Source organism: Rhopalosiphum padi, chromosome 4 (assembly GCF_020882245.1).
Source record: "Rhopalosiphum padi isolate XX-2018 chromosome 4, ASM2088224v1, whole genome shotgun sequence".
Classification (NCBI taxonomy): domain Eukaryota; kingdom Metazoa; phylum Arthropoda; class Insecta; order Hemiptera; family Aphididae; genus Rhopalosiphum; species Rhopalosiphum padi.
Window position 1 is genome coordinate 31336614 of NC_083600.1, and position 15834 is coordinate 31352447.

At 23.8% G+C, this 15834-nt stretch overlaps 2 protein-coding genes across 2 annotated transcripts; both read left to right on the forward strand.

Moving 5' to 3' along the window:
- The first annotated feature begins 2679 nt into the window (after window positions 1-2679).
- Window positions 2680-5609, forward strand: LOC132930665 (uncharacterized). The gene is made up of 4 exons (XM_060996654.1): window positions 2680-2971; window positions 3071-3226; window positions 4306-4473; window positions 5316-5609. Exons 1-4 carry the CDS (start codon window positions 2888-2890, stop codon window positions 5487-5489), a joined length of 582 nt encoding a protein of 193 aa, XP_060852637.1. The 5' UTR covers window positions 2680-2887; the 3' UTR covers window positions 5490-5609.
- A 2533-nt stretch (window positions 5610-8142) lies between these two features.
- On the forward strand, window positions 8143-12162 carry LOC132928916 (uncharacterized). The gene is made up of 4 exons (XM_060993864.1): window positions 8143-8229; window positions 8410-8565; window positions 11496-11660; window positions 11983-12162. Exons 1-4 carry the CDS (start codon window positions 8143-8145, stop codon window positions 12160-12162), a joined length of 588 nt encoding a protein of 195 aa, XP_060849847.1.
- The last annotated feature ends 3672 nt before the right edge of the window (window positions 12163-15834 follow it).

Genomic DNA, 15834 nt, shown 5'->3' on the forward strand with positions numbered 1-15834 from the left:
AATTTTTCTCATTAGAATTATTATCAAATAAATCCTATGCTAATAATTTGTATAGTTAATCAGTCATGAACAGTGAGTAATGCTATATTAAATAATATCGTAATATCTTGTTTTTTTGCCAAATATTTAAATATGAATAGTTATAACGGTATAATTAATAATTATATAATAAAATATTCTTAGAAATGTATGCTGATAAAATGTTACTGCATACTATTAGTTTTTATCATAAATAATGGTTTATAATACGATTCAACTTTTCAACCCATAATGATGTGGTATACTCGACACTCATTACAGCCGCAAGTTTAGGTTACATTTCCATGGTTTTTTCCTTTCTACATACTACGCATTGTACCTATTCATTGTATACTATTTTGTATCGTTGTTATAATTTAAATGATTTTTATGAAACATAGATTCATAATTTTATAAGTTTGTATGTTCTTTTTGTAATAATAGTAAAATAATATTATATTTCTTTAAATAAACCTAATACCTACCTCAAATTACTAAAGTATAAGACTGTTTGGTCCCGAATACGGACGGGACAGCCAAGGACCAATGATATTCTATCTATTATCAATCGCTTAAGTTACAATTATTTCAAAATGTGTATCAATATATTTTTACAAGGTTTAAAGTATAGTCTATATTAACTAGTGTAACGGAAACTAAAGTCTTATAACTATAAGGTACCAAATTAATTTGGAACTCATTTTCATAATTCTTCAGTAAACAATAAAATGAGTAAAGACTATTGAATAAAAATAATATCGAGAATGTATTTAACAAGTTGTTTAATATACATAAAGTACCTATTGTAGTAAAAAATAAAAAAAATATTTTTTATCACAGTGCTAGAGGTGTGTAGTCTTACGCCAGCGTAATTCGTGTAGCATTATATAGGATGTATATGTATTACATTAAAGCAACAATCGCTTTACACGTTTATAGACATTGATCTCGCTGACATTTTTATTTAGTTTTTATAAATATTATAGTTGTACTAAATTAATATCTATTGTTCTATCCCGACGTCCTTAAATCATCCTGGTGCGTATTCTTAATAACCCGTGAATTCAATTTGAGGATCTCATCATCCTTAAACTCGATAGGATTTTGTATGTAGTTCTCTACGAACTCTGTTATATCCCTTCATAGTGTGCACACTGCCGAAGACTGTCCTTCTTTATTATGTTTCATGCATCTATAACCGGATTATATACTTAAAATATTAAAAATTTGATATAATTAAGAGATCGCAGTATGGAAATAGTAAAACATACAGTAAATGCAAATAACAAAAATTCAATAACAATTATATCTATGATAAAATCATTAGATAAAAATATAAAACGGATGATGATTATAATCAATATCACATTGATTTGTAATTTTTTTTATATTTAATGTTGTTTTGTATTACTTACCTATTATCCATGTTGTATTGTGTTTTTTATAGTGTAAAAAAATTATATTACGGTCGTGATAATAAAAAATCTATTGTAATATATTATGTTACTAATACAAGGCAAATTTTAATGTAAATGTATACTAGACTAGATCCATACACATTTCGAATGTATAGTCTTTAGCAACAGTTACACATAATAATCAATAATACATTTATTTCATTATTAATAACTTAAATTAATTGATTATTAATTTTATGAAAGTTTATTAGTTAAGAACAGTTAGTACATATAAATGAAATAATATTGTAATAAAAAATTTGTTTTTTGTCAAACATGAATAGTAATTATAAGTGTTATAAGTTTATAACGATACAACTAATTCAATAAAATAACCTTAGAGACATAGGCTAATAAACTGTTACTGCATACAATAATTGTCATCATAAATAATGGTTTATAATACAATTCAACTTTACAGTGACATACATAGTACGCAATCATCTAGTATACTCGAAATTCATATCAGTTGCAGGAAAGTTTAGGTAACATTTTAACACTATGCTAGAGTAGCAGTGTTATGCTTGTGTAATTCGTCTAGCAATATTTAGGAGCTGTATATTATAGAAAAGCAACAATCGTTTTACAGTGTAATTGACTTTCGATCTCGCTTAATATTTTTGTTTAGTTCGTATAAATATAATGAAATTATGCTAAATTAAAATCTATTGTTCTATTCCGACGTCCTTAAATAATCCTGGTGCATATTCTTAATAACCTGTTAATTGAGCTTCAGTATCTCATCATCCTTTAACTCCATCGACTTTTGGATACAGTTCTCTATGTATTCTTGTATACCCCTTCAGTGAACACTGCAGAAAACTGTCCTTCCCTATTGTGTTTCATGGTTGTATCTGTCCATGATAATATAGTTATCCCATTAAATGGATGATTATATATTTAAACTATTGAAAATTTGATATAACTATGAGATCAAATTGTGCACATAGTAAAACATACAATAAATTAATATTTATATTACATAAGTACAGTAAATGCAAATAATAAAAATAGAATAATAATATCAATGATAAAATCATTAAATAAAAATATAAAACGGATGATGATTAGAATCAATATCACATTAATTTTTAAATTATTTTATATTTAAAGTTGTTTTGTATTACTTACCTATTATCCATGGTGCATTGTGTTTTTTATAGTGTGAAAAAATTATATTACGGTCATGGCAATAAAAAATCTATTGTAATATATGACGTACTTACGTTACTAATACAATGCAAAGTAAAATGTAAATGTATACTAGATTAGATTCATGATCCATATTTTAAATGTACAGTCTATATCAACAGTTACACAATATAATAATTAATAATATATTTATTTCATTCTCAATAACTTATATACAAATTGATTATTAGTTTTATGAAAGCTGGTCGAAGAATATCAAAATGATTTTTTTAAAATTGTACCTGTTAATTGGCTTCTTAACCGTATCTAATGCACAAACAAAATTTATGCCCAACTTGCCTTTGGTAAATTAATAAATTCCTAGATTATTAAAAAAAAAACATATTTTATGTTATACATTTATTTAATAAGTTTTAACTGTTACATAATTTGTATTGTAATAGGGAGAATATCGAATAATAGTAACAGCAATGTATCAATGTGGAGAAACAAAAGATCTACCGTTCAAGGTAAATTTATATTTGAGTAAAAAGTCATCTAATATAACCGAAATTAGAGGGAATTTAACATTGGAGATACCATTTGACGATTCTTTAGTAGTAAGTATATTTAAATAGTATGCTATTTCAGTTTACAATAAATTGAATTCAATAGATTTTTACATAGTATGTGATAATACTAATAATAAAGATACCTTTATTATTATAGTATTAAAATAATTTTTAATTTTAATTGTTAATTATTAAAAATTTAAATCGGAGTTGGTCAATAGGATTATAAATATATTTTCAGTATTAGTGCATAATTTTGTTATGATATAATTCAAAAATTATTAATTATAAGGTTCTGTAAAATTATGTAATAACACATAATTATTATATATTATTAGGATAGGTATTATGAATATTCATTTAAAAATGGAATATTTGGCTATGTATAAAACTATATAATTTTTCTTTAAAGTTATGTTTTAGAAATAACTATTATTAGGTGGTACCAAATAAAATATAATTTAATAATAATAATTATGTATATCTTGTGTAACTATATCGTCTATATCAACAATAATTGTTATTTGTTGCTAAATATTAGGTTTTTAAACTACAAATTGAATAATTATTTTTTCTAAAAAAAATAATACTATTTAAAAAGTATAGCAAATTTTGTCTAAGTTATTTTAAAAACCAATTATTAAAAATTAAGGTAGGTCGAAATACCATTCTGTTGTAGGTGCATTAAGTACCTATAAAATGACTTACGTAATATTATATAGTATAATTTATTGTATTCAACAAACGTAGTAGCGGAGACGGTTGTCAACCTAATTTTTAATATTGGTACATTACAATCTAAAAATAATAAAAAAAACATAAAAATGTATTTATTTATTATAGTACAGTAGATTCATATACATTTATTGGAGTATATTGATTTATATATTATTAATATTTACTTATTTAATAATATATATTTAATATTTTTACTATAACAAATCATTTTTTATTAATCTAAATTTAATAACATCTTTCTGTAAATACCGGAAAACAACAGTTTATTTAATGAGTATAATATATTTACCATTTAGTATTACTATTGATGATCTATTATCAGCTAAACAATTTTTAATTTTTAATTACTAATATAACATTGAATATGGTTTAAATTTGTGTATACCTAGTTGGATGTCAACTTTTCTTCTTGGAGTTTAACTGGTGGTTGGAAACCAAATTCTCTTATTTATGTCACTAATAATGCCTGTTCTAAAATGAAAAGTATTCTTGGAAATGCATGGATTGCGTTTACAAAGGTTTTCAATGCATCAACAGCAAACTGCCCGATACCAAAGGTAATATTTAATGTTAACTTATATTTTGTATAATTGTTTGTAAAATTCTGGTTTAAGTTATATGTGATCATTTCGAATGGTATAAAATTATAAAATGAAATCATTTGAAATCATATGCTTACTGAAATAATTAGATATTTACATTTATCTATTTCTGATAAAATGAAAAGAAATATTAACCTGAGTACAAGGAATAAACGACCAGTTATATTAAATGTATGAACACAATAATTACATACTTAAAAAAATTTCTATGGCCTTTAAAAAACTGGAACATGATCAAGTTACATATACAAACATCTGTTTGATTACAGTATGGGCACTTAGAATAATACTTCATATTTTCTCTTATGCAAGAAAAATCAATGAATCGTAAATACGTATATGCTTTTGATATCGCAGTTTTAGCCGCTTGTCTTTGATGCGTTCACGATTTCTGACGTTCTGAATTCGAACTATATTAAAACATTTGAAATGGCCCTATTTATTAAGATATTTAAGTAATAATGTTAGTACTATAAATTTATAAATTTCGAACGAGGATCGGCGCACTATAGATAAATGTTTCTAAATACATTTCAATAAAGAATTTCAATAATATATTTATAAAAGAATAGCCATTTAATAAAAAATTTCAAAAATATTAAAATAAGACTATAGAAATAAATATTATGTATCCACACCTTTTTTAACAAAAAAATCAAGCTATTTTATTCATACATTTTTATTAAAAGAAACAGAGGAATTCATTACATGTTTTATAGTAAAAATTAAAAATACTTAATTAAATAATTTATATGTTTTATTGACGTATTGTTAATATTGTTATTGGATATTTACAGGGTATATATAAATCATCGGGATACGACACAACACTTTTTAATGACAACAATTTTCCTAAAGTATATTTTTATGGAAAATATAAATATGTAGGTAAAGTAAAAAACAAAAATAATAAGCTACTTGGTTGTATAGCTGCTGAGTTAAGCTTTGTACGGCCATGGGAATCAATTTAATGAATGAATCTTGCGTATAATTAAATACATGTGGTGTAAGGAAATATTGTAATTGAATACATTTAAAATGAAATCAGTGTACATACTATAAAATATAATAAAATGCAGTTTTTTATTTTATCGGCATTTGTTTTTCACCACTGTTTTACCAACAAAATTAAATAATTAGACATAACCACTGTTGTCAATTTTTTTTAATAAAGTCGTCTTTACTGGAATTATTATAAAAGAAAACCTACACTAGTAATGTTTATGGTTTATCAGTTAAGAACAGTGAGTTATACTAAATTAAATAATATTATAATAAGAAATTTGTTTTTTTTTTTGTCAAATATGAATACTTATAGCTTATAAGTTTTAACGATACAACTAAATAATAAAATATAATTAGAAATATATGCTGATAGACTGTTACTGCATAAATTAATTTTCATTGAAAACTTGATGATGGTATATCGCTATTCAATCTGTTCATGATTTTGTTTGACGGATATTATCCAAATTTTTTTAAAAAGTTGATATAACTCAGAGATCACAGTGTTTAAAAAATACACATTATAAAAATTCTATGCATAATCTAATATCAATTTATTAAAAATATCGTATTTACGAAAACCTGACGTTATCGTCGTCGTTATTCTTGATGTGGGTGAACAAATTATTATATCAAATATTCGAATGCATTGCTTGCACTTGTACTTTGATGGTGGAAAATCTCTCTCCGGGATTTCGTCGCACAATTACTTTTCAATAGCTTAAGTGTCACAGTTTTCAAAATGTGTATAAATTTGTTTTTAGTATGTATAAGCCATATGGTTTAAGGTATCATCTTTTTTAACTAGTGTATCGGAAACTAGCTACAGTCGTATAAGGTAATTAATTTGGAATTCGTTTTCATAATTTTTCAGTAATTAATAACATGTGTAAAGAATATTGAATAAAAATAATATAGATTATACTATTATAGAGTATGTATTTAACATGTAGTTTAAAGGCATGTAGAAAAAAAGTCTACATCAGCGTAATTCGTCTAGCATTATATAATATGATGTATGTATTTCATCAAAGAAATAATCGTTTTACACATTCATAGACTTTCGATCTCGCTAACATTTAGTTAGTATTTATTTAGTTTGTATAAATATAATGGAGTTGTACTAAATGAAAATCTATTGTCCTATCCTGACTTCCTTAATATTCATAACAACCGGTTAATTTATTTCAGGATCTCATCATTCTTAAACTCGATAAGTTTTCTGATATAGTTTTCTACGAATTCTTTTATATCCTTTCAGACGGTGCACACTGCAGAGTACTGTCTTACCGTATTGTGTATCATAGTTGGATAACTTAATGTTAGTATATCGCTATTCAATCTGTTCATGATTTAGTTATCCCATAAACAGTTATTATTTTAAAAATTTAAAAACGTGATATAACTCGGAGATCACAGTGCTTAATAAATGCACATAATTAAAATTGTATATTGTATAATATAACAAATTTATTAAAAAATATCGTATTTACGAAAACTCTAACGATCAGACATTATCGACGTCGTTATTCTTGATGTGGATGAACAAATTATTATATCGAATATTTGAATGCAATACTTGCACTTGTACTTTGATGGCGGAAAATCTTTTTCTGGGATATCGTCGCACAAATACATCAGAAGGATGCATGGCTTTTGACTATTAGAATAATTATATGGACGATGTTGTTCCATTCCACCGCTTTATAATTTTATTATACTTAACGATCAGTACACAGTAGACAGAAAAATTTAATTTACGAATAGTAAAAAAATAAGATTCAGAATTTGAGGTAATATAAAGTATAAACAATAAAATAAGCACTTAAATTAGAAAAAAAGGTATTTTAAATGCAAAATAAGTACAGTTAAAACCATCTTCAGAAGAACGTAAATGGTATCGATTTAAAATATTCTTCTACATCGAAAATTACTATTCATCATAATTAATTTTAAAACATATTATAATACACTTAGTTCACAAATTGTACAAGCAAATAAAAAAAGTATTTACAATTAGGTACATACAAATCATACAAGACATACATATTACAGTAGAATCTCGGTAATCCGGCCGTTCGATAATCCGTTACGTCCAATGGTCCAGCTATATATTATGTATTTGTATATAAAGTTACTGTCTTAAACGATAAAACGTTAGATAAAACTAAGTAATAACAGATTAAATTTGAATAAAATTATTAGATATTTTATTTTTATTCAGTTAACATTGAAGTACAATAAGGTTATTCATTTTTTAATAACAAATAAATAATTTTTTAAATTTTTAATAAGTAAAAATGTGTTTTTATGTGAATCCTCATTAATCTGCCGTTTTCGTTAATCCAGCAGTAGCGTGGTCTGATATCTGTGGTATTACCGAGATTCTACCGTAATACCTATTTGTTTTTTATTATTTATTAGCATTGTGCATATAAAAATATATATTACTGATAACAGTGATAACGATCGATGGACCTTGAAAGATGGTAAAAGTTGATAAAAAAATATTTATACATTGTCATATATTTTTGTTTAAAATTATTTAAAAATTTAAAAAATATAAATATAAAATAAACCTGGAAAAAATTGTCAATATTTAAAAATAACTTCCACACAATGGTTTTATTAAAAGTGTATATTGTGCTAGTTGGATTATGTTTAATGGCAAAACCACAAATAAATTTTTTTCCAAACTTACCTTTGGTAATTTAAAAGTCATGGAACTCTATATTGTATATTATAGTATATGTATAGTTTTTACGATATTATTATTTATTAATTTATTATTATGTTTTATGAGTACATTAATTATTATTATGTAAAATTTTGTTGTACAATTAATTTTAGGATAATAATAATTAAGAATAATATGTTTTATTACAGGGAGAGTATAGGATTATATTTTTAGCAATATATCCTTGTGAATCTACAAAAGATCAAATTCTTGGATGGAATTTATATTTTAGTAAAAAGTCACAAAACACAACTGAAATGAAAGGAAATTTAACATTCAAAGAATCTTTTGATGATTCTTCTAAAGTAAGTAACACTTATTTGTCTTTTAGCCACATACAATATTATCGATATTATTTTCAATTTTATGTATGAATTTATGTTATGTTATGAATGTATATTATTTTAAGTTGTGTGTTTAAAATTAATACATTAAATAGTGTTCTTTAATTAATAATATTGTTTTAAATATGGATTGATGAAAAATTACAAATATAGTTGCTGTAAATAAACGTTTTTAGTACCAACATCCATGTTATCACTGCACAAGAATACATAAAAACGTGTTAAGTAGTTTAAAAGTAGATATTAGTAATTTTAAAATGATTGAAAAATGAAAATTTTAATTTATATTATTGAATTTTGTTTGATATAAATCAAATTTCTATAACCCTATTTGTAAGTTTACTTATTATAGATTTATTAGTAAATCATAGGTTCCAAAAACAAATTTATTGTTTTCTCAGTTGAGATATAACCATATGCCCTGCCGGCTTGCCCCATATAGCTTCATTTAGAGAATTTAGAAATATTGTGTACTTTTTTCTTATCTTATCGTACTTGTATATTGCTTTTTGCATTAATGTAACATCGTTGTGCAATTGTGTATATTATTTAGTGCATTGTTATAAATAACTTAGTAATTTTTAAGGTCTAGCAGATGTATTTTTTCAACATTTCGATTACAATTTTTCCTGTATATTTGTTTTTAAATTGTTTGTTTATAATACTCGCATGACTAAACATTTTATCGTTGTAAATTGTAATGTAAACCTTTGCTTGGTGTTCATTTAGTATACTTCAATAAAATTATCAATTGATGGGTGTGCGTTATACAATTTTATTGTTCTTTGATATTTTTATCAAAACTATGCAAATTTACTGCATTCAGTAAATAAGCAAATATATTAATAACTTTACACAATAATAATATTATGTACTTAATTTTTTTTTTTTTATATAAAACAAAATTTTTGTATCTTATTACTTTTTAATTATTATACTTAAATTAGTGATTGTTCTAAGAAAAATAATTTATTTTATATGTTTTGTTTTGGTCATCTTTTTAATAATTTATATAATATCTTTATAATATTACTGTACTTATACATATTGTATAAAAACTTGAAAAAACCGTGCGTAATGAATTAAACAGTTGAAGATGTACGATTATTATATAGTGTATACTGTGTATTGGTACCTTTATACACATTTTTATTACTAAAAAATATAATATTATTGAAGCTTAACGTAAGGGTTACCAAACTTTAAAATTCTATAATTTATAATTTAATAAATAGTTTTTTATAATTTTGTGGAAAATGGAAAGTTAATTTTTGGCAAAAATCGGTGACACTATTTCAAACGACGCTGATTCATATTATTCTGGACTATTGGTAGTCTTTAGCTTGTCTGCAGGTTGCTTAACCTATCAAAACGGCTCAGAAAATGCTATAATATCTTAAAATCATCAGATACAATAGTAAATAGTTTATAAATATATTTGAAATTTCAGTAGAAGATATAGAAAAGCCAATTTAAAGAAATACTTTAACCAATATGACATTTTCGATTCATTTATGTCGTATTCAGTTTAAGTCCCAATTTTCAAATTCGTCTGTACCATGATTGTTCAAGATAAAACCAACAACATTTAAATTATACATTTGGAAAAATACACATAATGGCATTATTAATAGATAATTAAAATCCAAAAGTATATTTTGAGGTTTTAATTATTTATTACATAACACTTTTATTAAATACAAAATTTGAATTACAATAGGTAGTTGAATTATATTGATTTTTAATAATTGTTGGATGAATTCGTTTAATGAAGTAGGTGCTGTGAGAATTATTTTTCGACATTGTCTATGTATGGATTTTCTTGTTCTAGATAAATATTATTATCATGTAATAGGTCTATATTTTCAATTGCCATTAGTTCACGATGAATAATTTTATGTGGTAGCTCTGAAATACAATCATTCGTATTTCGTTTACAATTATTATAGATTTGGGAGAAATTTTTCCCATTTGAATCATTTATTTTTTGATTATATTTATGTGGTAATAGTTGTGTTTGTTTCATTTATAATTTTATTAGTAGACGATAATATGCAGGGACGTTTGGCATTGAAAATTTTAGTCATATCTTTCCGCCCAAAGAAATCTTACATAGGTAGGTACGCCACTGATCAACAGCCATTGTGATTTGTTTTAATAAAATACGATATAATAACACTAAAATGTAAAAGGAACTCTATCACTATTGTTTTTGAAATATAATTAAAAACTAAAAAATCACTAATTGCACAAAGAGGACATGTCCAATTTTTAACGAAATTGAGTTTGTATTTTTTTTATTTTAGATGCATATTTTCTGTGAATATAGGACTAGTCAATAAAACCGTAATGTAGATATTCGTCTCTGATATTTATTTTTAGTGCAAAAAGGGTGCAAATATACCGGTAGCCAATCCACTAGCAGCAATTTAAATAAAGAAATTATGTTAAAAGTATAAGGCATTATAGGTACCTGAAATTGATTAAAATAATACAAATTGCAATATTATAACATGTTATACAATTTATTATAATTTTTAAATAATTTTGTATATCACCGGAGATGTATTATGATAGGTAGGTAACCAAGTAGCAGGTAATTGTGTAACTGTATAACGCAATTTGAACTAATACAAGTTAGAGGTTTTTACTTTTATTATGTAACTATATTTATAAATTGTGAAGGTAATATTAACTTAGATAAGTTAGAATTTGATTTATGAAAGTTGTATAAAACTCAAATTTTTGTTAAATATTGAACAAAAAACATTAATATAAACTACGATGCATAAATAGGTTCTAAATAGAATCATGTAGTATAAACAATATAACAATATTTAATTTTGTATTGTAACTGTTATTATATTGCAATTTTGTATTCTAATTTATAGCTAGATATTAACCTGTCATCCTGGAGCTTAATTGGTGGTTGGAAAAAAAATTCATACGTATATTTAACTGATAATGCATGTAGCAAGTTGAAATATGTGATGGGAAATGTTTGGTTTTCAGCCACGAGTAGTTTCAATATTTCCAATCACTGTCCATTACCTCGGGTAAGAAAATATTGTTTTTATAAAACATTTTTAACGTTTTTCTAGTAAAATTTTTAATAACCCATTTAATTTATAACGCTAGACCCATAAACGTTTTTTAAACATAACTTAATTTAACGTTTATTGCAAATAAAGTTCAAAGACGAATTAAAGAACCAAACCAATAATTAACGGTTAATGTCACTCTGGTATTAACCAATATTAACCCCTGTTTCTACTTTTAACGGAACAATTTTTTTAGACTCGTTATATATTATAAACTTATAGGTTAAACTATTTATATTATATTGTAAAATTATACTTATTAATTATCTATTTATAGGGCACATATACAACAAAAGGGCTCGACATAAAGTATTTACAAGATCATAACTTTCCAAAAGTGTATTATTACGGAAAATATAAAGGCGTAATAAGTATAAAAAATAAAAAGAATAAACTACTTGGATGCGTTGCGTTGGAATTCAACCTAGTAAGACCATGGGAGATGTCAAAATATTGAAACATTTTTTCATTCTTTGCTTGTTTTATTTAATTTAGTAAATAAAAGATATATGTAATATTTCAGTTGTCAATTTGTAGATCAGTTTATTTATAAATTAATATATATAGTAATCTGGAATTAAATTTTTTATTTTAAATTGATGTTATAACATATTTTATCAATAAAAATAATTAAATATTATAAATATAAATATATTTTTGAGGATGTACTATGCTTAGTCAAAAAGAAATTTTCAAATGTTATAATTAAAAACAATACTAATTTGATTTCAATGGTTATATTGTATACATTTAACAAGCACATGTTACAGGCACAAAATATTATTGTTTTAGATTAATCATGTATAGTAAAATATATACAAATATACATGCATTATACACACATCATTACTTACTATTAAACTGTATTTAAATCCTACTTGGCAAATTTGGTAACCGCGCGTACACTGCCAGACGCCAGTTGTGATTTATGTTTTTTATTATTTTTCCGATATCCACCCACCAACGTACGACTATAAAATGTAAGAGTATATGTTGATAGTTTGATACACATTAAGTACCCGAAATAATCTATAACTAAGTGAATTAAAATTAAAATGTTGTTATCATTATATTTATATTAGCGATTTACAGGTAGTAAGTCATAATATTCAAGGTTCTGAAATTCAATATATAAGTAATCCTATACGGTTTTATCCTCGAATCAAATTTGTTAAAATATTTCATTTTAAAGAACGAGACATAAAAAGGTTTGTTAGTTTACGAAGAACGACAGTTTTTTTTATTTGTATTGGGTTTCCATATGTTACAAAAATAAAACAATTCCATTAATTACTATAACTTTATATAATTTCACACCTGCATTTTATATTCGGTCAAAATCTTCCAAATTAATGTGTAAAAATATGATTTGTATAGCTTATGTATTTAATTAAGTTTAAAACAGAATAAATACATTAGTAAGTATATTATTTTATTCAGACACGTGTACAAAAAAAAAATTTGGTGGAGGGGAGATTACAAAATATAGCAATAAAAATTGTGCTGCAACATAATACAACATTTTTTTCCTCCTTGAAATTATTTCATTTTTTTTTTTTTTTGGATGAACCTCCAAAACACCTCCCCCTGTATACGTGCCTAATTTTATTTGTTATAAGCAACGCCCTGAAAGATCAACTATAATTAAATAAATAATATTTATATTAAATCTGTAATGGTCACTGTAATGGTTGTATTGAATTCAGTGCCAGATAGTAACGTAACAAAAATCACAAATTACTGAACAAAATTGTTTTTTAAATTACATTAGTAATTTCATTACCTTTTTAAAAATAATTTCTACGGAATAACATGTTATTTTCCACTTTATTAAAATAAGATATGATTATAAATGTAGAATTTGTAACAAAACGTAGGGGCTAGGATATTTGAGAAAAATTAAATACTAATCAAATTAATTTTTTATTTTGAAAATGATAATTAACAATATTACTAGAGATACCTAAGTGGTCAAATATTAATGTTATTGACAGAAAATTTAAGAATTAGTATAAAAAATTATAATTTAGCTCAAATCTAAAATTAATAATGACTTATGATTTGTTATTTGTTAGTCTATCTAAAATAATAATTAATGTTATTATTTGACATTTATTACTGATAAACCTACTTTATTGCTACAATGTTTCACATCACCAGTTTTAAATTGCGTTAATAATGTTTAATATACCTTTGTGTAGTCTAGTCAAGGTGATATAGTGCTACATAATGTACAAAATGATATACCATGAAATAATGCAAAAACTCCCTAGTTTACTTTTACAGAATATTCTAAAAATCTTAATATAATTACTTATTATGTTTATTATTTTTCATGTTGACTATCAACTAATTACTGATGAAGAATTTACTAATATGTCTATGATTTTATTACCAAATTGTTATCTGCGTTATCTAAAAATGACAAAAAAAAAAAATAACTTTATTTGCAACGTCCTATTTTTTAAATGAAAAAGTAATGTAACGTGATAAAAAAAACGTTAGGTACCTAACGTGATTGTAATTTAAATAAAAGTATTTAATATTTATAGAAATGAAATATATTTTTTAATTTATACAGTAAGATTTTTTAAATTATTTTTACCGTATATTTATTTAGAAATAATGTTATAAAAACACATATATATTTTGAATGTATACCAAATATATAATACTTATACCATAATTTTAAAATTTGACTTCTAATAAATCTTTATTATTTATCTGATTAGATATTAAATAAATGGAATAAACGACGTACTAACATTTTTTTCCAGGACTCAATTTACTTACTTCTTTTTTTCCGGAATTCAACTTTTTTACTACCTTTTTTTTCTAGGTCCCAATTCATTTACTAAGATAAGGTCATCTGGGACCCAATTTAACGATCCTGTTTTTTTGATATAGCAATTGAAGTTATTTATTTTATTATAAGTATTACGGTGAATTTATTTAATTTTTACCGAAAACTGCATTTATAGATATTATTAATATTTAATTTTTATAGTAATAGGTATATATTTATTATTTATATTACTACATTGTCTACATTATATTATTGTTATTTACTTTTTCAATTACAACGTCACCATAAAAGAGTGTGAATAGATTTGTGATATTGATAGACAATATAGGTATTTTATAATTTATACATCAATCTGTATAGCAGTGACAAAAAAAAAAAAAGATAATAGAAAATTATTTTCATCCGGAGATCTTTGTTTTAGATTGTATGCATAATAAAACTTATAATGAAATCGTATGTGATTTTAAAATGTATTCATACATTGTTAATTAATGTAATTATAACGGAAAATGTAGGTATTCCCTAAATACTACAACGGTTTGGACTGTTAAAACTTTTATTTTTTTTATTTATTATATTGTAATAAAGTGCCTAAGTATAAATCTAATTTTAATTTTATGTAATGATTTTTCTATCTTATCTTAGTATTATTTTATTCAATTTATTCTATTGTATGTATTCTAATACTGTTATAAAATATCTATTCTCTAATACTATAAACAAATCTATTAGTAAGCGGTGAGTATATTATCTAATTTCTTTGTCTAACCTTGTCATTACTATTGTCTATTGTTGTAATTAATAACTCTAATATTAAGGTTCTCTAATACTACCGCAAGAGCTCCTCAGAGTTTGATATAAATTCATATCAAAATCCATACATTACAATTTTTATGACATGACTTAATAACTACAATAATGTTTGTTTATTATTATTATTTATTATTCCTGTCTGTATATAACTTTATAAATGCTGTTTGGCGTGATATAAATAATAAACTAAAATATTTTAACTTAACCTAATTATAATTGGAATAATTTTATAAATATTTATATATTAATCATTAGATATAAATTATGTTAAATTTTGATATATATTACATATTTATCACATTTACTTACATAGATATGATAGGTTTGACAATGAAATAACGCAATTAATAATTTTTTAATGGTGTTATACAAAATAGTTATTCTTGTGGCCATATCCGATATTCGAATAATGTTAAGATAATGAAAAACAAGCCACGGCAGTTGTTCTCGTCAGTTCTTATTTATGTTTGTAGAAAATACAATTGGTATCCTTCTACTTTTGACGTGTAT

What these genes read in the sequence shown, in the direction of transcription:
- LOC132930665 (XM_060996654.1), top strand. Translation starts at nt 2,888, where the DNA reads ATGATTTTTTTAAAATTGTACCTGTTAATTGGCTTCTTAACCGTATCT. An exon ending in TTATGCCCAACTTGCCTTTG is followed by an intron (nt 2,972 to 3,070) that starts GTAAATTAATAA and finishes GTATTGTAATAG; the next exon opens with GGAGAATATCGAATAATAGT. An exon ending in CAAACTGCCCGATACCAAAG is followed by an intron (nt 4,474 to 5,315) that starts GTAATATTTAAT and finishes GGATATTTACAG; the next exon opens with GGTATATATAAATCATCGGG.
- LOC132928916 (XM_060993864.1), top strand. Translation starts at nt 8,143, where the DNA reads ATGGTTTTATTAAAAGTGTATATTGTGCTAGTTGGATTATGTTTAATG. An exon ending in CTTTTGATGATTCTTCTAAA is followed by an intron (nt 8,566 to 11,495) that starts GTAAGTAACACT and finishes TCTAATTTATAG; the next exon opens with CTAGATATTAACCTGTCATC. An exon ending in ATCACTGTCCATTACCTCGG is followed by an intron (nt 11,661 to 11,982) that starts GTAAGAAAATAT and finishes ATCTATTTATAG; the next exon opens with GGCACATATACAACAAAAGG.